This window comes from Apteryx mantelli, chromosome 2, assembly GCF_036417845.1.
Source record: "Apteryx mantelli isolate bAptMan1 chromosome 2, bAptMan1.hap1, whole genome shotgun sequence".
NCBI lineage: Eukaryota > Metazoa > Chordata > Aves > Apterygiformes > Apterygidae > Apteryx > Apteryx mantelli.
The window spans coordinates 72,549,534-72,577,139 of NC_089979.1; the positions used below are offsets into that span (position 1 = coordinate 72,549,534).

At 44.0% G+C, this 27,606-nt stretch overlaps 1 protein-coding gene across 2 annotated transcripts in view; it reads right to left on the bottom strand.

The window, feature by feature from the left end:
- The window catches only part of GMPR (guanosine monophosphate reductase), a 50,849-nt gene extending 25,517 nt beyond the window's left edge, over window positions 1-25,332 (bottom strand). For both annotated transcript variants that reach the window (XM_013941402.2, XM_067290879.1), the window contains exons 1-7: window positions 25,191-25,332; window positions 20,261-20,380; window positions 19,484-19,567; window positions 17,709-17,882; window positions 11,592-11,673; window positions 9,111-9,217; window positions 2,073-2,115 (exon numbers count right to left, since the gene is read on the bottom strand). In XM_013941402.2, the coding sequence (XP_013796856.2) occupies window positions 2,073-2,115; window positions 9,111-9,217; window positions 11,592-11,673; window positions 17,709-17,882; window positions 19,484-19,567; window positions 20,261-20,380; window positions 25,191-25,277 (697 nt within the window). In that variant the 5' untranslated portion in view covers window positions 25,278-25,332. The remainder of the gene's footprint in view (window positions 1-2,072; window positions 2,116-9,110; window positions 9,218-11,591; window positions 11,674-17,708; window positions 17,883-19,483; window positions 19,568-20,260; window positions 20,381-25,190) is intronic.
- Between the last annotated feature and the right edge of the window lie 2,274 nt (window positions 25,333-27,606).

A 27,606-nucleotide genomic window follows, 5' to 3' on the forward strand; every position in this document is an offset into this window, starting at 1 on the left:
TCCTCTCCCCCAGGAAGCTCTCAGCACAATTCAGTGTTAGGATCAGGGCTTTGGCTTGTAAATGCTGGGCATGGAGGCTGTCTTTTGCGTAGCTCACATAGCCAATCACCTCAATAGCATTCAATAAACACCGATAATAGTAATGTTATCTAGGAGTTTATTTTGCCTTCCATCTTGGATGGCACACCTGGTTCTATCTAGTCATGTTTCCAAAGACTGGCTATCTCAATGATACATAACCACATATGGTAAGTTTATTGTCTCAGAATAATCTCTGTTAGTTCCAGCCCTATACCAGTGACACATAGGTTAGACTATTCTCTCTGGTCTACTGCCAGTGTAGGACTACTGCCTATATAATCTTAGCTTTTTCCCAACACTCCTCTGCCAGGGCAATCCGTGGTAGCCTTAAACAGGTTCCACTGCAAATCCCAGCACCGCCTGGCTAGTGAGCTGAAAGCCTGAATCTGCCCTTCCACAGGTTTTGAACAAGTTTCCCCTCAGTGTGGCCCAAAAAGATTAAAAGGACCCTTCAGACTTGCTATAAACATTGCAAAGGAAAACAATTTAAAGACTTTGAAGTTGTTTCCTGTTGTTTTAAATTCTGGAAATGCTCTTGTTGAAATAAGACCTTTTCCATGGGCCAGGTTGCTGCTGCTGCAGCAGCCTGGAATGCAGCAAGACCATAATCCCACTTGCAACAGCCTGACAACGACTCTGGCAACAACAGGGAGGAGCCAGGGAGCCAGAGAAAGCCAGGCAGAACAAAGGCTTCACCGCAGGCAGCATGATGTCAGGGTGGGATGGGGTGAGGAGAGGCTGGGTGGTTTTTTTTTTAACATAATCTTGTTGTTAGAGAGGGCGGGTGCTGGTGTTCAGCTATGTAAGAATCACCCATCCGAAAATATCTCTCCCTACCTCACCCACTGGGTAACCCAAGGGTCCTGTGAAATCTGGGGAGAGAGCAGATTCCTTGCTGGTAGCAATCACCCCAGGGCTGTGCTTAAAATTCTCTCATTAAGTCTCTGTTGTCATCTGACCCGTCTAAAAACAGGAGCTGTCTGCAAACTCAGAAGACAGATTTTGGTTTCAACCTTTCCAGGAGGAAAGTTTTTGTTGGCCGTAATCTTAGTTTGGGCCTGTCCCTGCTTTCCAGCCTTGCAAAGCTTCCTGCTGAGCAAATGTGCTTTATCATAATGTGCCATCTCTTGTACCATATCACCCTGAAATACCAATGTGAGGCTGTGCTGAACTGTATTCCAGGCACTTCCACACTGAGACATCTCCAAATCGACTGGTGTTTGGGGGGAAAGGAGTGTGTCTTTAAATGTCCTGCCAGACCATTGCTGAGTGCATTCAGTCTGATTCACACATAGAGCAGCAAGAAGGTTATGGCTAAGTGACAACCGTAACCTCCCTCCTCCCCAACTGATGTAACTTTCATGCCCAGCAGAAAATACTCAGAGATTAACTGCTCTATCAGTAAAAGCTGGTGCAACTTACTAAAGCTATTGGCATGACAGCAAATCTGTTAATTATTAACTTGGATGTTTTAGTCATCTGTTCAGCTCTAGGGGATACAGTATAAATAAAATGGCAGCTCTTCAAGCGGATAGCTGATCCCAAGAACATCTCCTGGGATCTGGCCTGCCTTTTCGCTTTGTTACTGTGTCCAGCACACATTCCACCATCTCTGTCCATTCAGGGCCCAGGTCAGCCAGATCTGGCAATATTGCAGTCATCCTTGAACCCTACTCAGAAGAAATCCTTATCAGTTTTCTTTGTATGACTGTCCCAGTGGCTATATCAGAAAGCCTGTCTCATGCACACCTGACAGATAGTTTCTAAATAGGACTTCGACCAGGGTAAGATCTTGCTCTGTAGAATTTGGACTGTGTAAATCAGACAAAGAGCAAATTTATATTAGGTGTATTAATTTCAGTGGAGTCAGCCACGGGGGCAAATGTAACCTATTGCTGATTACACATTCAGGGTCAAATTGACTCCTGCATCACTGCTGACTGTGCTGGACTTATGTTGGGAATAACCATGGACCTACATGTTGTCCTTACCAAATGCTTTGGCGACATCTCCTGGGCAGCTGCATCCTCCATCCTGCATAAAGGAAAGAGAAGACAGTGAGCAGCAGTGAACTCAGCCAGCGAGCACTCTGCAACCTGCAGCAGAACAGCCCCTCCTCAAGAACAGCATGGCAAGAGCTGACTGTGATGTTTAGTATTCAACATCTTGGCAGAGTTTTTAGGGAATCCATAATATTATTTCTATTGCTTTTCTTTTTTAGGCTTATTTACTCTACCATATAGTCTGTTGATAATACCACAGGTAACAGCAGCAATACAAATTCCCTACTACAATTTCCTAAATCCCAGAAATTGGAAAGCAAAAACTCCTCTGATAATCTGAATCACTCCCTGCCATTTTAATGAAAGGCTGTGTGATGTAGAGGTACCACAAACCCCTACCATAAACCACCAAAGACATTTAAAATAACTTTCTCAGCAGTTTACACTACATTAAAAGGTCACAGTAGGAGGGGTGGGGAAATACACCATCAGATATGTTGGATTTTGATCTCATAATCTTTAAGTGAGTTGGTTAATCTAATCTTTGGTAAGTGAAAATGAATCTCTTATCATACTCCTCACTGTTTGCTACGGGTTTGGTAGAGAAACATCACTTCAGTTCTTTAGCATTTTAGACCTGTGTGTTTCAGTTTCGGCGCAGAGCAAAGCAGTGGCAGATGAGGAGTTGCTGGCTGGGCAGAAGGGAAGTTATGTAGGTGTGATAGGGTTGTGAAAAAGGGAAGGCATGTATGAGAGTGCTATGGTTCTTCAGGTCTTGTAAAGGTCTAAGCATCAGATAAAAGATACTGACCACTTTCCTACCTGGTCACTGCGATGAGAGAGCTCCCTGCTCCTTTGAGGAACAGGGTCCTTGGCAGAGTGCTAATAGGTTTCCTGCTTTTGAAGCTGCTCCCCAGACAGTATGGTTACTTCATTTTGCTTCACCTCCATGTGGGCAGAAATGCATGCCTGCATGTGACCAGTGGCTGAGCATAGCTAGACCCCCCCCACCATCATCCATTTTAGAGCAGACTTGGGCAGGTAGCTGGCAGCAGGGCTGCATGTGAGAACCTCACTGTGCACACAAAGGATTCAGACACAAACTGAGCAGGTGGATCCAAAGTGAGTGGCTACTCAAAGGGTATCCACTGGAAACTGCATCTAGTAGAAGTTTAAAGGCTTTTATTCCATTTGCTAATAACCTCAAGCACATTAAGCCTTTTGTTGAGCTAGACACTCCCTACCGTCAGTTCCAGAAAGGAGTGCAGGGCTGACAGCTGAATCTCTCTCACCAGTGAAGGGCTCTGCTTGTGCAACTCTCTGACAAGCCTGTCAGAGCCTGGAGGAGGGTGTGAGTGTGCGTACATGTGTCGGGAAGAGGAAGAGCAGAGTTATAAAAAGGGGTCTAATAATCTTCAAAGCATTGTGCCTGGAATTTGCCCAATTCTTATGGCCTGACTGAGGACAGGCTGGCTATGGATGTTCTCTGGTAGATGGGCTACAGTCTATTCTTGTTGAGCATCTCAGTATCTGACTTTTATAATTATCCCAGTAGTGGGGGTGATGGAGGCTTTATACCTCCAGAAGTATGATAAGGATCAGGCATTACTGTGCAATCATTAGTCATCAGCTTTAAAAAAAAATCACTTAGAATGTCACCAAATTACAAAATACTGAACAGATTAAGAGACTTTCTGAAAAGCTTATGAGTTACCATTTAAGATAAAAGGAACCAACGATGATGATTCACAGTGCTTTATTTGTAGATGTCTCCACTTACTTTGTTAAAGTGGGTAAATTTAATGACACCGTTTCACAGAAACAGAAACAAAAAGGGGGCACACTAAGCAGTTATGGCAGAAGATGGTAAATAATAGACCTATATGCATTAAAACACTTCATTACATGTGAGAAATCAAGCAGTCTCTTTAGAAAATAAGACTGCTTCTGCATTCAATCTGGGAAGCTTCCCCTTGCAGGCCAGCTGCTCCCAACAGGGGCCTGAGTCTGGACTCAAAATGAACCACTGGGCTACAGCCACGGGGCTCGCTGCAGGCTCAGGCTCTGCCTCTGAGCCGTGGGAACATTTACCTGCACAAATCCCCTGTGAACACGGGAGAACTGGGATTCTTCTAGAGTAGCCCTATTGAAAAGGGTTTCCATGGGGCCTGCAGAGGGCACAACTCAGACAACTGGGTGCTAAGGTGAAGGAGAGAGGAAAACAGCTTTCCAATCAACAGAATTATTTTAACATGGATAAAACAATGTGATTTTTCCCAGTCTTGTTCTCAGAACAGATGAACCATTTTACAACAGCAAAATTTAGCCTGAGGAAAAGAAATACAGGATGGAAAACCAGTTTGAACTGTGAATATTTGTCAAGATTATATGCAACTTACTATAAATTTATAAATTCTAATTTGTAAGTTTCAAGCAACCTTTCTAATAAACAGTATAACCAGCCTTTCCAACAGTAGCAGCAAACAGATAGCTGTTTGTTATGCAGAAGTTATATAAAGTGTGTGACATATACAGTAGCAGAAACAATACATATGGTGCTTCTATTATGAAGTACATACGCTGGGCAAATTTCCTGTGTGGAAAGTGTGCTGTGTGGAGGCAGTGATGGTATGGCAGTAGCTGGGTGAAGAAACCCTTAGTCATCCTTTGCACGGAATGCCCCTCACTCGGGCAGGGCAAAGGAGAAACAGGGATCTCTATCAGATGTTAGCCAAATGTGAGAGGATACATGCAAGACTGCCTTCCATTCCCCACATTGCTGGCTTACTAGGATACGTGACTGCCTCTCTACCCAGGAGAGGAGCTGCCTGACCTACAAGAAACAGAAACTTTATCTCAAGTAAGGCATTTCTGTAGGAGCTCTCCTGCTAAACAGCCTCTTCACTGTAACTCACTGTTGCACTTTCTCAAGGCTAATGGAGTGGGGAGAATGAAAAATGAGACTATTGGCTCCAGTACAATATAGCAGAGGACAAAAATGGTGCTGTACCTAAGACAAAGTTTCCTCTCTTCTTTCAGTGAGTTATGAAATATTCATTTCTGAGGTAAGCTTTGAGTCTTAAAGATAGTTTAGCATGAGAAAAGTAACAGGGGCAATTCTACCTCCCCCTTCACTGTGTAAATCACTCTAGAGAGACACTAGGCACTCACTTCGCCTATCACGTCTGCCTAAAAATTGTCACCTTTTTAGTCAACATATCAGCTCCAAAAATCATACGTAATCACTTCAGTAATGCAAACATGTTTAAACTCCCAGTGCGTGCTGCCATCCTAGCAGAGCTACTGGAGAACAGCCTTCAAGTCTGTTGTGTTCCTCGCAGTGCCTGTACCATGCTCAGCACTGTCGCTGTCTCATTTGAGGAGTGGGACTTGTTTCCCTTCATATGTAAGTTGTGACAACAAAGCAGAAACGAGGAGCAACTTGATGAAAGCACCAAACGAGACAGCAGATGCAAAAAAGTACTCCAAAGCACCTGTATCACATCATCAGCTATAATCAACAGATTTTGCTCATAAATTATGAAGATAGCTCATAGGCTTTGAATCCTTTCACATCCTTCCTGCCACTTCAATATCGATATAACAAAACCTGCTGGACATGTTTTCTTCCACCTAATCAATGTAGATGACTGTGGTAATAGCCTGCTTGGAGACACCTCCTTTGGCTCAGGCACAGCATGCCCTTTTCTGACCTACATAAGAATGGCAGTAGCAAGACATTTGGAGGGATGCTATGTTTATTTATTGCCCCTAGCCCCAATTATATACTTATGTTTGCTCCCATTTGATGTCTCCCCTCAGAAGGGTATCTCTCTCTCGTACTACTCTAGCCACAGCTCTGGCAATGACCAAAAGGTCATGTTTTTTTTCCCAATCAACACACCAATGCCCATCTGCTGCAGAATTCAGGCAAAAGATCCTCAGCCTTTCTCTAGTCTCTTTCTTGAGAGAGTTGAACTGCAGTGTTGTAAGAGACCCCACTTACAGCTGAACATAATTCTCTTGGCCCCGATGCTGAGCAGATAGGTATTAAATTGCACTTTTATACTCCTCCTGGAATGGCTAGAGGTTCGTTAGGTGTGAGCTCACTGAGACTGACAACCTAGGCAGGTCAGCAACTGATCCATCCCCAAAGCATAAGAGAAGGAACAGCACAGAATCATCTCATTTTTCAACAGTCTAAATACATGCTATCTTAGGGATGCGCGTCTAGGATCAAGATCCGTGCTACAGGGCTTTGGAACTTCTTTCCAACAAAAAGGTTACACTTGCAGCAAACTAACCCACCACTAAGATGAAAAGGCACTTCCTTGACTCACTCTAGTTTTTTTCCCCCAAATCAGAAAAAGCTATCCCTTACTTTTTTGTGGGTAAGGGACAGAAGGAACCACAGTAAGGAAAGCAATTTTCTGTGAGCAGAAGTTGCAAAACATTCAGTAATATACTGCACAGATAAATGCATAGGTGCAATTGGGATGGAGCTCAAAAGCACATTACCAAAAAAACTACCTGCTAAATTCAACTTTCCTAATGGTAACAGTTCAAGAGTTGGGAGGTGCATAATGAAAGTGTTCAGAGTGAGCAGCCACAACAAAAGCCGCATTTTAAAGTCATTTAAAAGAGCATTTTTGAGCTTGAGATCAATGAAAGGATTTGTAAATAAGGAATCCCACAGTTTCACTGGTCATAACTTTGATCCAAGCGCTCTTCTGACCTCAGTTGTACTGTAATGTCCTTGAAATCAAAGTAGTAAACTGCTTGTGAATAGTTCCTTCCTACCCTCCCAAATAGCTCTACTTCAATAATTTCTGTGCAAAGGCAACTCTCCTTGGAATGAACATGGAAAGCAACTCCTCTTTAGCATTACTTTCTCAGAAACTGTAATCTCTCCAGCAATTTCAGGGTGAGAGACTCAAGTCATGGAAAAGAGATGGGAGGTCTTTTTGCTTACTCTTCAAGAGGCATAAGCAGCATTGGATCTGATGCCCTTCAAAAACTCTGGGTCTGATCCCCAAGGCAGGGGGAAATACTGATCTAATTCCAATTTCTGACCCATCTGCACTAAAAATCAGGTCTGTGAGCAGCAGACTTAATGAAACCTGCTTTCCTACGATTCTAGGCATTTTAGAACTGCAGTAGACTTGTAGGTCTCCCTTAGGCTGGCCACTGTGATACCCACCTTCATGTGGCCTGCCTAGCTATCCCTCTTGGTATGCTGGCTGGGCAAGAGAAAATAAGTATTGTGATTAACCTGAAGGTTACTCATTGACGTGCTAACACGGGCCAGCCAGTATGTCTGGTACACATATGCTGACTAGCAATCTGACCACTGCCTCTTAGCTGCCAAGCAAAGCTGCAGAACACTATATCTCAGCTCCTGGCACTTCAAGGAAATGATCTCAAATATCAGATGGAGCCCCACAGCTGCACAGGCTCACTGTAGGATCATAATACCTACTAGCCTTATTTCCCCCTCTCATATCTAGGGCCACTGGCAGACAGGCAGACAGCTACTTGTTTTCTTGGGAAATTAAGGTAATAACATTCTTCTGAGTGTTGCTAGCAGAAAAATGATTATTGCAAAACCAGGATGGGTCTCAGAGTCACTGCTAGGATGGCACCTATAGTTATCAAGCCTTCAAAGTAACAAGTAGGTCTTTCATGCTGTACTGCACACATGTTCTACTGTCTGCTACAGGCATAAACATTCATAATACTCCCCAAGTAATAAAAACACAGACAGCTTTTTTTTTTTTCCTGCAAATTTCATATAGGGGAACCAGGAAGAGAAGGGAATACATATGTATGAACAACACAGAGCAAGAGAGATCTGACTGTAATACATATTTCCCTGCTCCATTATACCCACAGTTCCAAGAAATAAAATCAGACCCTTTCCCATCAGAACATTTCATGTCCCTTTGCCTTCCCCCAGTCATTTTTTTTCCTCCTCTTCTTCCCTCCTTCCTCTACAACATATACACTTCCTCACAACAATACCAAGTCACAACTGGGTTGAACAAATCAGAGCCTTCCAGTGATGTCACTTGGCAGCAGATCTAAAATTCCATGTGTGAGCTCTCCTAGGGCCACAGTGAGAGACCTGCTGGCTGTGAGGGCAGCTGTGAGCATGGTACACTGGACGGCCCCTGTGCCTTCCCAATTACTGGCTGCCTTACAACCAGCCTGCAGACTGACTGCACAAACCTCTGTGGTGGTACACGGGTCAGCTGGGCATGCATAAGCATACAGGACCTGTGGGTGCTGTAGGTTGTGGTCTAGCTTGGTTTGAGGTCATGCTTACAGATTTACTTCCTGTATGAGAGAGAATCTTGGTCTTCCTGGTGGACTGGAAGCTGACATTAGCAGAAATAAACATATACCCTCCTCTTTCCATAGGCTCATTATTTTCCCAGAGCTGTGTGAGAACAGCAGCCGTTTGTGTGCCAGTTGTGCTCAACAGAGCCACTTCTCAAACATTCCTAATTCCACAAAGAGAGCTCTGTTAGGATACCATCTGAATCCATCCAGCTACCAGTACATAGAGGGGCACGTATCATTTTACATTGTACTCCCCTCTACTGCCTGTCCTGTCCCTCAGTTCCACTCACTGAGGGAAGTCATGTTTAACTTTCACTCATTTTTCAGAAATCTCTCATAGGAAGTACCATCTGCCTTGGCATGAAAACACTATCATGCTTCCTATTCTGTTCACACAGCAATTTACTCTGGTCCATTCAAGGGCTAAGAAGGAGCTTTCCAAAGGCACAAATAGGAGTGAAGTGCCCAAGTCTTTTTAAATATTTATATCCCTCTATTGACACAGGAGGAGTGCATTATTCTTTACATTTATATCTCCACTGACTACCTAAGAGCTAGTATAGGGGTCACCTGGAGATGACAGAAGGATAACCTTTAACATGCAGAGGGTACTGGACTGTTTGATTCTCCTGTTCCACAACAATTTGCACAGTGTGAATCTGAGAGCAGATGATAATTACTTACAGAGATGATATGTCCTTTCAAGCCATGTGCCGAGTCCGCACACTCAATAACAGCACTCAGCTGTGGATAGCCCACCCCTGTTTTAATACGAGTGGTGCACACAGAACCTAAACAAGAGAATGAAAGGAAAAAAAACATAGCCAGTTAGGCTGACAGAAAAAAAAAAACAGATCGTTTTTTTCTTCTTGTGGAAAAACTGTGTTTCCATCTGCATTACTACCCTCCCTCCGCCAAGAAGTCTCTATTGCAAATGTCAGCTTCTTATGGATAAAAGGAACACGCAGAAACTTTGGTTTTGAAATGCTGTCATACCAATTCATGGAAGTTGTAATTCAGGTGACTAATACCCCCCCTTCTTCTCCAGGGCCAGAACTCCCAGTTTAGGTCTCATCCGTAATGTTTCCTGGTGAGGGAGTTACTGCATCACAGGAGAGGAAGTCCAGCTGAGATGCCTGAAGAGAAGGGGGACAACGGGACCAGAGTCACAACTTCAATGAGGTTCAGCAGCAACGTTTAATAACTAGAAATATTTCTTTATTGGAAGAAATATTCAGATATCTCTTGTCTACAGACGTTTTTAAAATAATTCTCTGGGAAAATCTGTGCTTTTTTTCTTTTTTGTGGAAATTTTTCACAAGGAAGAGAAACCAATTTTTGCCTAATACTTAAAGCAGAACTATTTGGTTGACCACAGTAATTGAGAATATAAGAAAATCAGTAGATAGCATTCAAAAAGCAAGACAAATAATCAACAGAAAGCTATATAGTGTCACATTACAAGAAAGTATATTAATTATATCTATTAAAACTTTATTATATATACAAATGCTGTGCATATATATATATATATATATATAAAGTGTGTGTGTGTGTTGATATGTATATTAAACCTTACAATGCCAGTTTAACACTGCTTTAGATCTTTTGAAATGCCTTCTCTATTTTCCCCTCAAATTAAGAGTCAAAATGAAAAGTGCTTTATGACAATCCAGGGTCTTATCATTTAGGATACAGATCATAAACATTTTGCATGACAACAAAAACTTCACAACAGATTCTAGATTAAATGTAGAGAAGTCTGGACCCCTTTACCCAGCTGATATTCAGGTATACTTGAACTATCTGTAAAGTAAAAGTTTCCAGTTATCTTTCAAAGAACAGTCAATGTGTAAACACTGAGAAATATTTCCGTGAAGAAGGAAGAAAATTAATTTTAAAGCAAATAAGTAAGTACTTAAATGTCTAATGTTTTATAATAAATCACTGACATTTTCCACAGAATGGATCATTATCTGAAAGAGAGCCTCAAAATTTGATCTTTTGTGAGGAATATCTGTTACCTTTGCTTTTTTTGCTCTTTGACCTGTAAAGATCTGTTCTGGCAGGTTTCCAGGGAGGACTACACAGCATTTACTCCTAATTGCTTCCACTTTGAGACTACAAAGTATAATATTTCTTCTTTTATATCTGAACTTTCCTGTGACAATCACACCACAGCATCTCTGCTGTTTGCTCTTCAAGTATTTTGCAGTATTTATTATTGTTTACTGTCTTCCTGGACATAACCGCAACCTTCGTTACATCATTTGCTGTGCTCAGTTTATCCATTCATGGACCATAACCACTTAGAAATGTGCAGTAAACAATCTGCCTGTGCTGCACTGGCTGATCATGGCTATACTGTCAGTGGCACTTGTGCTAACTAATTTAAATCTAGCCCACACATGTTGACCCCAGCTGCTGTCTATAAAGAAAATGGCCAGAGGAAGGAGCACATGAACAGACAGACAGGGATGGGACAGAAGAAAAAGAAAGACACTATATCAGTATAAGCCAGACAGCAGTATTACAGAATGGAAGGCAAGAAAAAGACTGTATGAAGTATAGGGTCCTCCCATTTATTCATGGGAATGTTACAGTGATAGATAACATATAAGAGCATTAGTGTAAGTATTAGAGCTCCCAGGCAATAGTAATGGGTAGAGGCAATATTGTCCGTACTTCACACTTCCTTCATGGCCTTTCATCCTTAAAGCCATCAACAAGGCAGGCAATCTCATCTTAACAGGACACAAATCATAAAGCTATTTAGAAACCTATCTTTCCTTATCCACCAAAGTAGAAGTGGATACCCTGAACAGAGCATCCGTTAAGCTTTAGCTGGGATGACTCAGTCTTTTTTCAACAGGCTGGAAAGACAGTGTTCCTAAACACAACACATTATCACTGATCATGTCAGCAACCCAGTACTTCCAATGATATATGCATCTTCACTTCTGGGTACTGCTTTGCAATATGTACAACCAACCCACTACTCATGTATTTCTCAAATATGCTATGGGCAAGGGCACCGTTACTTTATTAACCTGAATGATTCTAGGCATCCTTGTGCACAAGCAAACAGCTGCAGCATTATACACCTGTTCCATCTGGATAACTCCTCCAACAACTTTACCATAAGTCACCCTGGATTTGACTTACCTGGTCCAATACCCACTTTAATAATATCTGCTCCAGAAAGAATAAGTTCTTCTACCATCTCTCCTGTCACCACATTGCCTGCCTAGACAGAAGGAACAATATCACATATATGGGAGATTTAGGACTAGTGTAGTAGAGAGTAATGATGTTATTGTACAGTTTTATCCAGGTCTTTTACTAGTCGAGCCAGGAAGAATATAGTTCACCACATTGTACACTGTGCATGCCACAGAGATTAAACAGACCATATAGGTACATTTTGAAACCAACTGATTTCATGATTGGTCCAGTAATCCCTGATTTGAAGAGATGTATGAAATCCAAGTCTGGTTTGGATTTCAACTCTGTGGCTTGTCTCATGTCTGTGGCATGTTCCAGACAAAAACTGCAAAATAAACCTGCACAAAACATGAGTCTGGTTTCCCTTCATCACCCATTTTGAGCTTTGTTCTGGTACTGAGATGGGCCATTCATTTGTGGAGATATCTGAATTTAGAATACAGAGATGTTCTGAAAACCTCTTACATAATGATATTTTAGGACATAGCAGGTGTTTGTAGCAGTACTGATAAAAGAAGAGCAGGAGGTAAATTCGAAAATCCTTACTCAACATTTGCTTAGTTTTTATTGAAACAAAACTCCTGCTGAAGTCAACAGGAGCTACCCAGGGAATGCTGGGCTTACTGATTTTTGGCTTGTAATTCACTATTTATTTATTTTTAATGAATTTTACTTTCCCCTTTCCTGAGCCTGAAACAGCTGGCAAACCACCACCTGAGGCACTTAACAAAACAATGATACTTTTGGGCAGCAGTTTGCAGTGCATAACACAGGACCACTTAACTTTTCTCAAAACTGCATGATATTGATTTCAAAAATAATAGCAATAAAAGACAATTGTTGGGAAATAAAGAATATATAACAGGTACAGCATTTCCAGCTAAGTACTGCTTCCTTTCTGCTCAGTGGCAATTTGCTATACTAAGTGTTATGCACTGCAAGACAGGGTGACGGACAGCATGCTGCTTACAGCGTTAAGGAAGCAGTTTACATCTTGAAGACAGATGACTACCTGTGCAGTGTGATAGTCAGTACATTATGACTTAGCGAAATTCTGGAGTATATGCAACAGATTTACAAATGGAGACAAATGGGCATTAAAGTCAGTGGCTCCATGAGATTTGGGATCAAACATCTATTTAAGTTAAACAGCAGTGTCTTCTTATCAGCAGAGCATAGCAGGCTGTCAAATTGTCTCTTCAAAAATGCTAACCAGATGTTTAATGTTAAAGTAGCACGAGAGAATGTTGTAACTGCACATGTTAATTCAAAGTGCTCATCCTAGCAAGGAGAAGCACTTATGTCCCCAGCATACATTTTTTCCTGGAATGGCTGTACACACATCAGTGGTTTCCATCTTTCTGAATTTGCAGAACCTTAATTTTTCAGGAAAGATGTGGAGCTCTATATAGCAGATTTCAACCTGCCAAATACAGGCTTCTTTCATTTAGATACCTTTTGCAGACCTCAGAGAGGACAAAAACCACTGCCAGAGAAACATACAGCTATAGTATTTGAGAACCCCACTATCAGAGCTGAAGAGCAGGGAAAGCAGGGTCCTCCAGCCAGAGAAGCCAGATTACTTCAACTAAAAAAAATCTGAAAGGTGAATATAGAAAGATTGAGACTACAGAGATGAAACCCCCTTAAATTAACTGAGGATATACAGCAAGTAAAGTAATTGGAAATTGTACAAAGAAGCCACTACAGACAATATGCTTTGTGGTGTCATTTGGAGAAGCAGTCAGGGAACATAATAATTGCTGGATGTATTGTATCAGTGAAAACCATGCCCATCTTAAAGTACCAACGCATTGCTAAATTGCTGGAGAACTGGCTTTCTTGAAAGAGATATACTCTAGTAATTACCATACTGCTAATCTAACTTTGCTACCCCTGGCAGTAAAATAACAGCATCAGTAATAACTGAAAAGCCCATGCTTTCAATGCAGTCAGTTATTAGGAGCTACAGCAAATTACCCTGGCTGTGGGCCTGGCCTTGCACGCTCAGGATGACATTCAGCTGTACCATCGCTCAGTGTGAGGTTTCAGTGAGCGTCACCCTGGCTCCTTCCAGAACTACCCAGGATAACCGAACTGTGGGTCAATCCTGAGGAAAGTCCTGGCCTCAAAGAAGTCAACAGGAGTCTCACTACTGACTTTAATGGGATCAAGATTTCACCTAACAGGATTATAAAGGCTACAGCTCCTCTGACAGAGATACAAAATTAGTGAACACACTAGGACAGTGCCTCTGAATTTCAGTCAGGCATTTGATACTGTGCCTCATAAAAGCCTGCTATAAATATCGACTCACACTGACTGAGACAGGAACACTGCTGCACTGATTGAAAGCTGCTGGCAAATGGCAATGGATCAAGCTGGGGAGAAATGTCTGTGACAACAGTTCTCAAACTTTCTTCCTGTATCCTGGAGGGAAAAGCACAGTCTGTGCCTCCACACTATAAGGAACACTGCCAAAGGACACTTCTCACCCACCAAAGCAAAGGGTGCTTTACCATAAGATGAAGAGACAGTGCCCTGTGTTGGACTGAGCTGTGCCAGGTAGGTGCTGCACTCAGTATTGTGACTGACCCAAGAGAGCTGCAGTAACATCACTGTCTCCTACCCTGTGACCCCAACTGGCCCCCCTCCAGGACCCAAGTGGACACACCATGACTGGACCGACTCTGCCACTGGTTCCAGAGATAAACTGAGAGGTTTCTGCATGGCTTCATCTGACTGAATTCTACTTCCACTGAGCCTTTTGCAAATGTTACTACTGACTCCAAGAGGAGTAATGGTTTCTGGCAGTTGCCGTTTCTCTGTTCCTGCTTTGTGATCTGCTTGCCTCCTTTTCTGGCCCACATCTTCTGTGCCACACCATCTGCAAACATGCTCCTGCCCCAGCCTCTTCCTCCCTGCCACAATCCCTGCTCCCCTCCCTAGAGCTTCTTCTGTATAATGAACAGTAAGAGAACACTAGAAAAAGGAAAATTCAGGATAAATACTTGGCAAAGCTTGCTGGCACAGATATGTTAGCTTGCTAAACAGACTTCCAGTGAAATGGAAGAGCCCTAACCTTTATAATTACACTAATAAATATGAACTAATTTTACTGTAACATAAACGGCCTGACCCTGCACCATGAATGCACCAGCTGAAGTTTTGCTGTTGACTTCAGTGCGAGTAGGTGCAACCCCAACACTTGATGCTGTGGTATATCAGAACACTCCACTGGACCATTACTTTGATTCAGGAAAGCAGTGCCACATTAGTGGGACACTCAGGAGACTTGGCTTCTGTTTCTTTCTCCATCCTCATTCTAATTAGTAATATAGGGCAAACCATGTTGTTCCTTTGTGCCTCTGCTTCCTCTGAGTTCAGAGGAGAAATTGATCTTTATACACTAACATGAGAGGCAGGAGTGAACAAGTCTTACATCAGAGCCAGCCAGAAAAATATAAGATAATGTGATTACAAAAGCAAGTATTTTAAAAAGCAAAATCATGCTCTTGAAAGGCCATTACACAAGACACATCCTCCATCGGCACTGGAGTATTGGCCATGGAGAGTACTACATTAATCACGGTTGCCTTGCACATCACCTTTCAGCGTCAGAGCTGAACCCGTTACATGGCCCCTGGGAACAAACATTCCCCAACCTGGGGTTGGGTTACTGTTTCATACTGCACTGCAGCTGACTGTGGAATGAATGGTCATGCTGAGGAAAGCAAACAGGGCAGCCTGCATGGTCCTGGAGATCACTTTCAGCTACGAGAAAGCTCCTTTATTTTTATACTTTGTATTTAACTGCTAGCCCTTTTGTTTGAAAACCACAACTGGAGAGAGCATAGCGCAGGGGTAGCACAGAGACATGAAAGCAGCCACAGAATAGGTAGCGGCAGGACATGTCTTACAGAGTATCATAAAAAGAGCCTAGATGAGCTGCATTTTTGCCAGGAATAGCTTTGAAAGGCCATTTTGGTGCAGAATGTGAAGTAAACTCATTTGAGGGTGGGGGAGAGGTGTGTCTGCCTAGCTGAATCAGAGGCTTACAGGGACTGCATTGACACTGTAGGCTTAGGAACATAAGAGGTTTTTGAACACCCCAAATCTGGTAGCATGCCTTTAGGAATGGAAATATATCCCTGTGAGGGAGATGAAAAACACAGCCATGCTCAGAGAAGGGAGCTACAATCAGAGAATGCAACTGAATAGGTCATTGTACTCAAGTAGATGGTGCTGTCAGGACAAGACTTGAAGTAAGAACAACCTTAGTAACAGAAACAGAGAAACTGCAACAGCTAAGAAGGTAGTTTAACAGATGTGGGAGCTGGGTGAGACCGGCTTAAGGATCTTGGGCTAATACCTCACTTTGACATGGACTTCCTGTGCCTTCTAGGCAATTCCTCTAGCCTAACTTCAAGGCTGGGTTCCCTCTTCCACCAGCAAAGTCAGCAGTCTGTGGGGAGGTGGCTGGTGGGAAATAACACCATTTTCTCTCCATTCATGAAAGTTTGTTGTTGTTGTTGTTTTTTACTCTGTGGTTTAACCCCCTCTCTCCCCAAACCCTGCAAGCCAGACACACTGGAGTAACCAGGTCACTAGGGACATTGCTTCAGATCCAAAGCAGGCAGATAGCTCCTTCCCTCACTGCAGTGAACATGAAGCAGGCAGCTCAAAAGGCCCATACCTATCATTTTGTACTTCCAAAAGCTCTCCCCTAAGTCATGGAAAATACATGCATATGAAAAAGGCTCCTATCTCTGCTGGGAGCTGTTGCAATAGGCCTATTTATTATTCTGCAGGAACCCAGAACACCACAGGCACTCCAGCCACTTCCATCTTACAATACCACCACCATTCAGCAGGCAAGAACGTTCAGTCACATTTTTTCCTCCACAAAATACAATTGCTTATTTTCCTCTGTGGCTTTAACCCACACGGCAGGAAGGATTACAGGCTCCTCCGAGCTGCTTGAACATGCAGCTCCCTGTTGAAGCAAGCCAGATCATGCATTTAAGACCATTTTTATTCTACATTTATTTTAAGAGTGTGGAGTTTTGTGCCTGGCATGAAGGAGTGGCAAAGTTTTGCCTAAGCACATGATTTTTTGCTGCACTGGCCTGAAGAAAGGCCAGGAGCCTCATTAAGAGTCTGCTACTTGTTCTAAAATTTCTGCTACTCTCATGGAAACAAGTTCAGACCCTGTTTCCTCAGGGCCCTGGGAAGCAAGCAGGAGCAGTAGGGCTCTGTTGCAAGAAGTCCCTTGCTGATGCAAGCACCCTACTTCTAGTGCGGAAGGGCTGGATGAAGCATGGCCTTAGCAGTCTGAGAAGGGATGGGATCATCACAGAAGGAGCATGAAAAGCCCCCACACTCACTGTTCTGCTCCCTGATCTGATGACTCCATTCACAGTTGCACAACACCCCATGATACCTTATGATAGGCAAGGATTTAGTCTACATTCAGGGTTTAGTCTTCATAGTGACCGAAGAGATGGAAACAGCTATTGGCCTCATTTTGCCAGAAATGTTGGCATATTCCCCCAGCAAACCTCAGCTTGGAACCATCAGAATAAACCCACACACTTTATGATTAGAGGTCACATCTGGTGTGGGAAGGAGGATGTGAGTAGGAGAAAAATTGGATTCACCCAGCCTGCCATGCCAATGTCAAACTGCTCTGTCAGAGCACACATTGAACATTCCCACAGAAATTATCAGCAGTGGAAGACTGACAATGCCAACATGTTATTAAACAGTCATCATTTGGCTCAGAGTCAACATCCTGCTGAACTGAAAAGGGAGATGAATAGAGCTGCCCTCTATATTCTCAGAAGGACATCTGTCCACATAAATTTGTCTCGAAGACAGGAGGCTTGAGTCAGGCCATTAGAGAACACTTTTATTTTTTATTTTTTTCCACATGAGGGCTCAGAAATTGATGGAAATGCCACAAAGCTGCTGATGCCTACTAACCAAACCCTGGGCCCTGTTCCTGGACAGAACTTGCATCCCCTTCTCCTTTCAGCACACTCAACACACACTTACCATAATGGTGTGACTTGGGAACAGGGCACGGACAGACTTCACAAACTCCACAAAGTGCTCTGAATAGCCATTTGCCACATCCAGGCAGATGTATCTGATAGGCGGAATGGCCTCTAGAATGCTAGTTAGCTTGTCCAGATCAGCTTTTCCACTGCCTGAGCTTGCAGCTATGTGCTAGAAAGACAGAAGGAGAAAAAATGGTGTATTGTTTGTCAAAACTGGGATGAATACACACTTCATAAATCTGCTTCTGCATAGTCTTGGGAGGGCTTCAAGGGAAACCTGTGCTGGAAGCTGGTGAAAGTCATACTATGTAATATGAAATAAATACCTTTCTGGGAACATTGATTTGTTACCTATGTTCTGTTTACAGGCTCTCAAATAAAGCAAAATTAGCATTTTATGAGCTCTTCATTCACAAGTGGATTCATAGGCAAATATAATCACCCGAGATGGGTGAAGGCTCAATAGCACTCAGATTAACAAAAAAACTACAGGAGCCCTAACTTGGTATATTTCCAGGAATGCAGAGTGGCAAAATCTGGGTGCTGTCAGATTGGCATTTGGACCTTTCAGTTCACCAGACCCTCCCTAGACTGACCATCAAAAACAAGCAGATTCCTTCCTCCTTTGTCTTTGTATGAGTTCTCTCCAACAGAAAAATAGTTTCCACAGCTGTTGGCCCACAAAACCTCTGCAGAGATTCAAGGTCAAAGAGCAAGTCAGTATTTAATCACTAGGAGATCCTAATGCAATGATTATGAACCACAAAATGAGCTATCTAAATGCAAAAGTGTTCAGACACTGGATGTTCCTGGGACCAATTTCTACCCTATAGTAGCATATAAAGAACCCTAATGAACCTAAGTGATAGGCTGGCCTTCAGACAATCCAGCTACCAGTCTTTATATTATAATTCCAAAATGAAGCACAGGTAAAGATACAATACAGCTGTGTAGTATTCTTTTTCATACAGGAAAACTCTTCAAAACTGCACTGAACTTCAGCGGGAAGCAGAGACAACCAAGCACACTCTCACACTGAAACTCTCTCTCCTGGAGTACAGGTCTGCCACAAGAACACAGAAGAAATCTGGGTATGTTAAAAAGTCTGAACCTAAGCAGATGTTTAAATTTATTAAGTGGTCTCTCTTTGTAATGGTTCAGGCTAGGACCCCATGAACAAGGGGTGAAGCACAGTTAGTGGCACAGCATGACCTCTAGTGCAAGGAGGGAAATTCAGGACATGTGCATGCTCTGACAACTTCAAGGCTCATCCCTGCCTCTCCTATATTTGAGGCCCAGCACCTGGGCCACTCCAGCCCCCAGGCGCTGGGACTGCTTGCATACCTGACAGTAAAGACCCTGCTTAGAACCACAGCATGCAGGGCCAGCTTGTAGTTGGGCTGTGTTTGCATTTGTGATCCTGGGCTCCTCCCTCAAGAGCACTACCACAGCTTCCAACAGCAACAGGAGCACAACAGTTAGACCCACTCCTAGATAACTCTCTTCTTGTTTGCTCATGATACTTCTCCCTTTCCATTCTAGGTGTACATAAACTTTGCTTTGTGCATCTTAATATATGCACTTTCACAACGGACTCACACAACTACTGTTTTTAAACCAGGACAAACCACTTTCCTTGATGCATTTAAGAACAGCAGATATCTTAATTCCCCCAAACCTCACTTGACAACAGTATTCCCAAGAGACCCCAGTGTACATGAATTCAGAACAAAGCAATAAATCATAATAATTTACAGTATGAAAATGTACCTCAAGGCATTCTGGGTGATTGGCAGCAAACAGTTTCCATTCTTCCAGAGAATAATGCTTGTGAATTGCAGTGAACATTGCATGCTAGCAAAAATAAGAAAACTGATATTAATGTCCAAGTTAGTCATCTTTCCCTCAGCTGCAGAATAACAGGATATCAGAAACTCTCATTCTAAGTATAGGCTCATCTTGCTTGAAAGAATTAGAAACAGTGCATCAGAGTAACAACCAAGCAACTCCAAATAGCTTTTCAAAGATAGCTTAGGATACTTAGTAGATCTTTCAAGATCAGGCTTCTGATATGTTCAACCAAGTTATGGTCCCATATTTTACATGTGCTTATGCACTGCAGGAGATTAAGGCAAGGCTTGAGGCCAGAGGCTAATTAATTAATGACTCTTGACTGCTGCAACCTTATCCAGTAACCGACACATTCAAAGTCCTTGTCAGTCAATAAAATTTCTCTGGTATGGAGCACAATACACTCCTCAAAAACTGCCAGCTCTAGAAGCCCCAACCTGAAGCTGAGCTACTACCAAGGTAGAAACATCCCATTAAACATCTCCACTGAAACTACATTACACCTGAAGCCCTGTCTCTGGGTAAATGTCTTGCTTTAAAAGCACTACTGTTTTGCAGTGAAACCACACCTTCCCGTTCTGGACGTTCTAACTCCTGTCCCTCATCCTCCAATAAACTTAGCTAAAAACAAACACAGGCCGTTTGCTGTCACCCAATGGCTTCCCAACTGTTGCAGAAGTGAGAATCAAGACTTACTTTAGCCATAACCACAGCCATTTCAAATGTTCCCACAGTGTCCATGTTCGCCACTATAATGGGAATTCCTGTGTATGTCTGCTTGGAGTTGCGGAAAGTAAATGTGCGCATGAGGTCAACCTGTAAAGAATATGCACATGTACTTTTAAGTCATTGACTGCAAGCCAACAAGAGTTTTGTCACTGACTTCAGTGATGGCAGGTTTGGGCATTGCTTCTTAATTTTCCTCCCAGCTCCCTTTCTTCCTCCTTCCATCCCACTACTGCCCCACTTAATTTCATTTATTTGTTACAACCGCTGCCTTCCAAATAAGAACAAAAATATAAAATAGAGTTTTCTGTGTTAAAGAGAGCTCTTGCCAAGGAAAGAGAGAATCAAAACAGAAGAACAAATGAGGGTTGGAAGAGACAGGCAGGGAAAAGAAAGAAAGGACAAAGAGAACTGTGGATGATTTTACACAGAAGTAATCTCAGGTGTTTGGCTAGCTGGCTGAGAAACCCGAGGTGAAATCCTAACTTCACAGAAGTCAGAGCTGGAACTCCCTCTGACTCTAGGTCATACAGAGCTTTGTCTCAATCTTTAATGTACACGACAATATAGTAATTCAAAACCAAGCTCTGACTTTTGGCTATGGGTTTGTACAACAGTGCAATCACATTCTACTTGCTAGCATTTTTGCCATACAATACAAACAATCATAACCTGGCTTAATAATCCATGAGGCAGCTAGCTTCTAAATTAATTTCTTACAATTGTGTCAGCCTTCACCGTCAGAGTTATTTCTTCTTAAGCATCCTCAAATGATCACTGTAACACCAGGCATTTTGTTCCTTATATTTGCAAAGGGTAATATCAAATTTAAGATCAGTTCCCATAGGTCCACTTAGCATCTCCCAGAAGGAAAAAAACAAAAATCTAAGTAATGCACGACAGTAAGACATTACGTTAGTCTCTGAAGTAACCATGAAGGCTCTTTGATAATTTTCATTATTCCTCACTTCAGCCTTAACCCAGGAACATTCAGAGCCTTTGACCGAACTCATATCCATCATCAGAAAGGAAGCAACATTAAAAATATTGGATTTCGATCGTTTATTTACAACATAGTCTGAGGTCTCAACTTCATTATATTCTAGACTACATTATGATTGATTAATATGATTATTTTCTTATTACTGCTTTGTATGAGAGAAATGACTTGGTGTCCCAGTGATATATCATGAGGCAGCTTCTCATTTTGTACAATCTCTTAAGGGGAAAGGTCACTTTGGTGGACAATCTAAGATATATCTTAATGGAGACTTGCCCTTCTTCGCTCAAGCATTTATTACCAGAGAGGCCCCAATTCTCCATGCATTACTGATGACATGCTTACGGCAATTTCAGCTACAGCTAACAATAAAAAAAATATGAGAAAGTATGAGGAAGGCATTTAATGTATTTTAGTCACTTTTAATGCAATTTATTAACTGGAACCAAGGAAAAGAGACAGGGCATCACATGACCATTTCTACACAGACAGTAGTACCAGAACCACTGCCTTACACTAATATAGAGGAAAAAGTCCCTTTCAAATGAACTTGAAAGAGAAGAAGAAAGGAAGGATGAGCTTGTTTAAGAAAAGACAGCAACAAGATGAGAAGCTACACATGAAACACAAGGCCTTTACTCTTTCAGTGATCCTCACTTCCACTCACTGAAACTTCTCACATACAACTTCCTGTAGCCAGCCAGATAGGTGGATCTCACACAGTTATCCTTACAACTGATAATACTGTAACAGCAGGCATTTTGTGTGGGATAACTGCAGGGCTTCCACTAATAAGGCTTCTGTTGTCTAAGAATAGGCAAAATGCCACACTGAGCTAGAGATGTTCATCCACTGCCCTAGTTCTCTGAACAGCCAGCACCAGATGTTTGGGAAGGGAATGTAAGAAAGGGGCAAGTTTTGAAGACTCTTTTTTCCCCAGTCTGCCTTCCCAGGTCCCAAGAACCTGACATTTAAGTATCTAAGACAGAAGTATTCTCCAATCCATTGTGCTAAATAGCCACTCACAGACATAAAGAATTTGTCCGGTACCTTTTGAATCCCATTTATACTTTCAGCCTCCTCAATATCTTACAGCAATGAATTCCAAAGCTCAATTACATGTTGCATAAAAAAGTATAACCTTTGCCTGATAATTAGAGTCAGTGCTTCCTACTCTTTCTTGTGAGAGACAATGAGCAGCAATTTCCCAGTTTCATCTTTTTCATTCTGCCCCTCATTTCATAGACTTCTAGCATATCCTCCACAGTTGCTTCTTTTCCATATTCAATAGTCCTAATTTGCTTAGTTTTGTCCTCATGTGAAAGCTAGTCAATATGGCTGATTACCTTTGCTGCCCTTCTCTGAACCTCTTCTGATCTCTTACGCTATTCTTGTGATGGGATAATCAGAACCATGTACTAAGGATGAACATACAGTGCAGCACTATGATGCTATCCAGTCTCCCTTAGTATCTTCAGTAACACTTCTGACCATCCCTTTGACTTTTTGAATGCTGCGGAGCTGATGCTTTCAGAGATCCACAACTCCAAAATCTCTTTCTGAGTGGGAAAGGCTAATTCATAGCTTGTTGTTCTATACTTGTAGAAACTTCAGACTCTAGGATTGTTCAGCTTTATTCAACAATGGTAAAAGGTTTTTTTTAGAAAAAAAAAATCATTAAACGTATTTTATAACTCCTACCTGGATCTTTCATAAGTGAAAGTACTAGAACATTGGCTGTTCTGCAGCATACTGATTACCTAACCTGAAGCTCCCTGGGCTTATTTACATTTACTAGTTTAAGTTAATGGCTCGACTTCCAACAGGACACTTGGCAGGTGAACTTAAAATGGACGACCTACAGAGGTAAGTCCAGCAAAGGCAAGAATAGCAGCTTATGCAAGTACCAAGGCTCCACACGTGGGCAATGCTGTATCCCCACAGTCTTCCACTCCAATCAATGCTTTAACCATTTTTGATACTTGAATTCAAACGTCTGATTTTCTGGTATCTTCTCAAAAGGAGAAAGTCATCATGGGAAGTAAACACAGTGCCAAGAATCAAACCCAAGTATCAACATAGCAGACCTACAAGAGTTGCACACAGCCCAAATTGCCTCTCTAAGAAGCTGACTTAATTCAAGCTACCGCACAAAAAGCTATCTTCATGCAAAATGAGACTTTCACACCAAAGAAGCAGACACTTGCTGATATAAACTTCAAAGCAGCAGCCTGCTGGGTAACAGGCACTGTAGTAAGCTGCCTCTGTTCCTCTGCCAGAACCATTTATTTATATTCTTGTTTTGAAGCAGACTGGGGCTGTCCATTTCAGATCTGGTTCTCACAGACACTGTTTATTCCTGTTGCTATAGCCTCAGTGATGGTGTCCAATTTCTTAACCTTCATCAGTTTTCACTGACCCCCCTCATGACATGCACTTTTTCTCATGTGAAAAGCTTTTAATAGTTCATCATAGGCACCCGTGACAACTCTGCCATATCAGCTCATGTTCCTCCTATCATTTTCCCTTCCCAGCAGCCCTTCTTTCCACAATCTGCCCACAGCTAAATATACAAAACACTGCACTTAAAAAAGGAGCCGTGTGTGTTACTTGGTGGAGCACAGCTCCACCTGTTTGTCAGGCCAGCACAGTGAATTTTGAAGAGGGACCTACATGGTCCCTAAGTAAATGTCTGGAAAGTGCCTACAGGCTTTACGAGACAGTAATTGACCACGATGACCAGCTATTCAGCCCAGACACCGTTCTTTGCGAATAAAAAGGGACTAACCTGAGATAACCATTCCACCAAGAAGGCCTCACCAATTGCACATCTTTGTAGTAGCATAAGGGTTTTGCTTTAATTGACTGCTGGCCTCAAACCCCCTGGCCGCATGCCCCTAACAAACATGCACACCTCCGCTCCCTTTCCAGTCCTGTTTTTCTACCACATCTGATTCACCCCAGTCTCTCTCTCGTATTACTCCACTTCCCCCAGAAAAAAGCTTAATCCTTTTTCCATTCCGCAACACAATTCCTTCATTAACCAACATAAATCCTTCCCTAACCTTGCGGTTAGGTGAAGTAAATGGGTAAGGCGCCATCACTCCTGAGGCAGCCATCTTTTTCATAGGGGGAGCTCCCATAGGATTTTGTGGGGCCTTTCCCGGTCCCAGGTCAGAAATAACTAGAGGAACATCCCTGCTAACAGCCAGAGGGGAGGCGAGACTCGTGGGGCCTGGGCCGCCCGGGGACGAGGCAGGCTGCGGGGGGCTAGCGCAACTGAGGGAGAAACGCGCCATCCCAGGTCCCCAGCTGAGTGGGGTCAGGGCAAGCTCAGTCATGGTAGGTGTTCCTGAGCATCTTCGCTGTTTTTTGTTTTTTTTTGGGGGGGGGGGGTTGTTTTTTTTTTTCTTTTTTTAAGAGCATTGCGGTTCCTCCCTAACAGCACTGCCCACCACGCAGGCGGCCGAGGGCAAAGCCGCCCGCCTGCCCGGCAGCAGGTGCCGGGAAACCCCCTTCCCCCGCAGAGAAGAGCAGCGCTGCTCGCTCAGCGCTGCCGCCCCGCCCGGCAGCCCCGGCATGGAGCCCGAGGTCACCTTCGGCCCCTCGCCGGGGCGCCGCAGGAACACGCAGAGGCACCTGCTAGGAGCCACCCCTCCCCCCCTTTCCCTTTTTAGCTGCGGAGCGGGGGAGGGCAGCGCCCGCCGCCGGGGCCGGCGCCCCCCCCCCGCCACCTGCAGGGCGTTTTAACCGCGTCCGGGAGGGGAAAGGGGGGGACACATCGCTCGGTTAGACTGGGAAGTAAAAAGAAAGGGAGGGAGAGAAGGAGAAAAAGGGGAAGGTTAAGGAAGTTACGCGCTAAGACCAAAGAAAAAGCATGCTTGTGCCGAAAGCCCCCACCTCTGATCTGCTTTTGAGGCTGCTTCTTTTGGGTCTGAGCAGGACATCTTTAAAGTCCAGCTTGAGGTCTGCGTCTACCCGGGGCATCTTGCCGGGGCAGCAGGGCGCGGGGGGGCCCGGGCGGTGCTGGCGGCGGCCCCGCTACGCTGCGCTGCCTCCGCCGCGCCGGGCGCCGCCTGCAGAGCCGCGGCGGCCAAAGCCCGCCGACCGCCCACGGAGCGTATTTATAGGGCGCGGGGAGCGCGGCGCCCCATCGCTTTATTAGGAGCGGGCCGCTTTTAGCCGAGCAGCCGGCCGCCCTCGCCGCCCGCGTCTCGCCGCCCGCGTCTCGCCGCCCGCCTGGGCGCTGTGTGCCCGGGGGGGGGCGCGGAGACAGCCCGCGGCACCGTCGCTGCCCCTGTGCGGGGCGCGGGGCGGGCAGCGCCGCCACACAGCGGCCTTAAGGGCAAAGGAAGGGCAGAGGAAATAGCGCCGCCGTGTGACCGAGGCGCCCGCGCCCGTTCCCGCCGGGTGCCGGAGCGCGCCGCTGAGCGCAGCGCCCCACCGCGGGGCCGCGCCCCACGGCGGCGACCGTTGCGGCGACTGCCTCCGCGCGCCGCCCACCCTGAGGCGGTGCTGCCGGGGGGAGGCTGGGGGGAGGCTGGCGGCGCTGCCCACCGGTTTTCGGGCCGCTGCGGTGCACCCCAAAACTTTGCGTCTCCGACCATTTAAAGGGGCCAGCTTTTGGTCTGCCTGGGGTTTTGGTGAAATTAAGGCTTCCCCGGGCTGTCCCCTAAGCACTCCGCACTGAGCCCGAAGTTGGCCTAGTCCCCGTCAGTCATCTTTTGACAAACGGCAGTGTTGCCTGGCCCTGGGGACGCTGAGCTGCCTCTGAAGCTGACTGCTGAGCAAACGGCCAGGGCTGGTGTCTGTTCTGTGGTAGAAACATGAGAAACGGGCACCTGGTTGGTCACGGGAGAACAGTCACACCAGCAGCCACCCGGAGCTTCCTCTGCACAACAATTTCCTATTTTTGTGCCTGTAGAGAAGTAATAGGGAGCTTTTTCACCCTCCGTAACGTTGAGAAACCTGATTTGTGGCTTCGTATGATCCATTTTTCAATGGTTAGCCCCAGTTAAACATGCAGTTGCAAAACCCCCCAGAATTACACGTGCTGGGTACATTATACTTCCACTGGCACAGGGATCAATATAAAGATACAAGATAGCATTTGACATGACTAGCACGGTATCTTTGAACCTTAAAGTCTAATTACAAGGTCAGTGAGAAGTTAGGTTTGGACTTCTTTGGAAGACAGATGAGCTAAGCGTTGTTGGCGACGGGAAATTGTGGCACGGAAAGATCATCGCTGGCTTCTCTTCCTCAACAAAAAAACAGACACGTGGCAGCATGAGGTACTGTTTTTTTCCTTATCTACAAGTTACACACATCTAGTCAACCCCCTGCCTCCAGCAAAGCTCTTTTGCACCTTTTGGCCTGACCATCCCAAATAATTCAGCATGACTGAGCATGGGGCCCAGGTTTGAAAAAGTAGGCAGACATTTGAGTGCTTGCATTTTTGAATGTCCAGGTTGAGAAGCCTTGAATTTGATTTTCCAGAGCCACTGAGGCTCCAGAGCTGCGTGTGCTGTTCAGTGAGAGCTGTGGGCACTGTGCGTATTTCTGACAGAAATACTCAGGCAGGACAGAATCCTTGATAATCTGTCTCATCTACACAACAAAGGCCATAAAATCTCACCTGGTGATTTCTCCACTGGCTTCAACAATACAATTCAACTACTAAAATTCATCCTTCGGAGAGATCTACATCTCCTGTCATGTACTGTTCAGTAACAAATTACCATTTTGTTCAGGAGTAGACAGTTCTGATGCAAATGGCTCCTATGAAAACAGCATTCCTATAGCAAAGGGTTGAGATTGGGGAAAAAAAAAAGCTGTCTCTGCCTGGCACTATGTGTCCTTAAGGCAGGCACGTGATGCTGAGAGGAGAGAAAGAAGCCACCACACTGCCCTGTGAATGCAGAAGGTCAATGCTGTTGTGGCAAGTAGGAGGCAAAGGCTAGCAGGGGTACTTGTAAACCCCAGAAAATCCATGCCTCATACTGTTTCTGTTTTCAGATATTTTAATTTTAGTTTCCACTTGCCATTGCATTTTTCTGTAGAATACATGCTTTTTTTCTGTAGATTGTATTTGCTAGTATCGAATATTTTCCCCATGTACACATACCAACAAACTAGTCAGTTCTCAGATCAGCTTTTAATCTTCTCTCTGAAAATTTACAAAGTTTGAATTCCTTTGGTTTCTTACTGGAAGACATATTTTCTGTATGGGGAGCTCAGCACTCCTGCTTTTTGCTGAACCCTCTCTGTCTTTTTCAGTGTCCTTTCCAAAGTATGGACACCAGAAGTGACATGA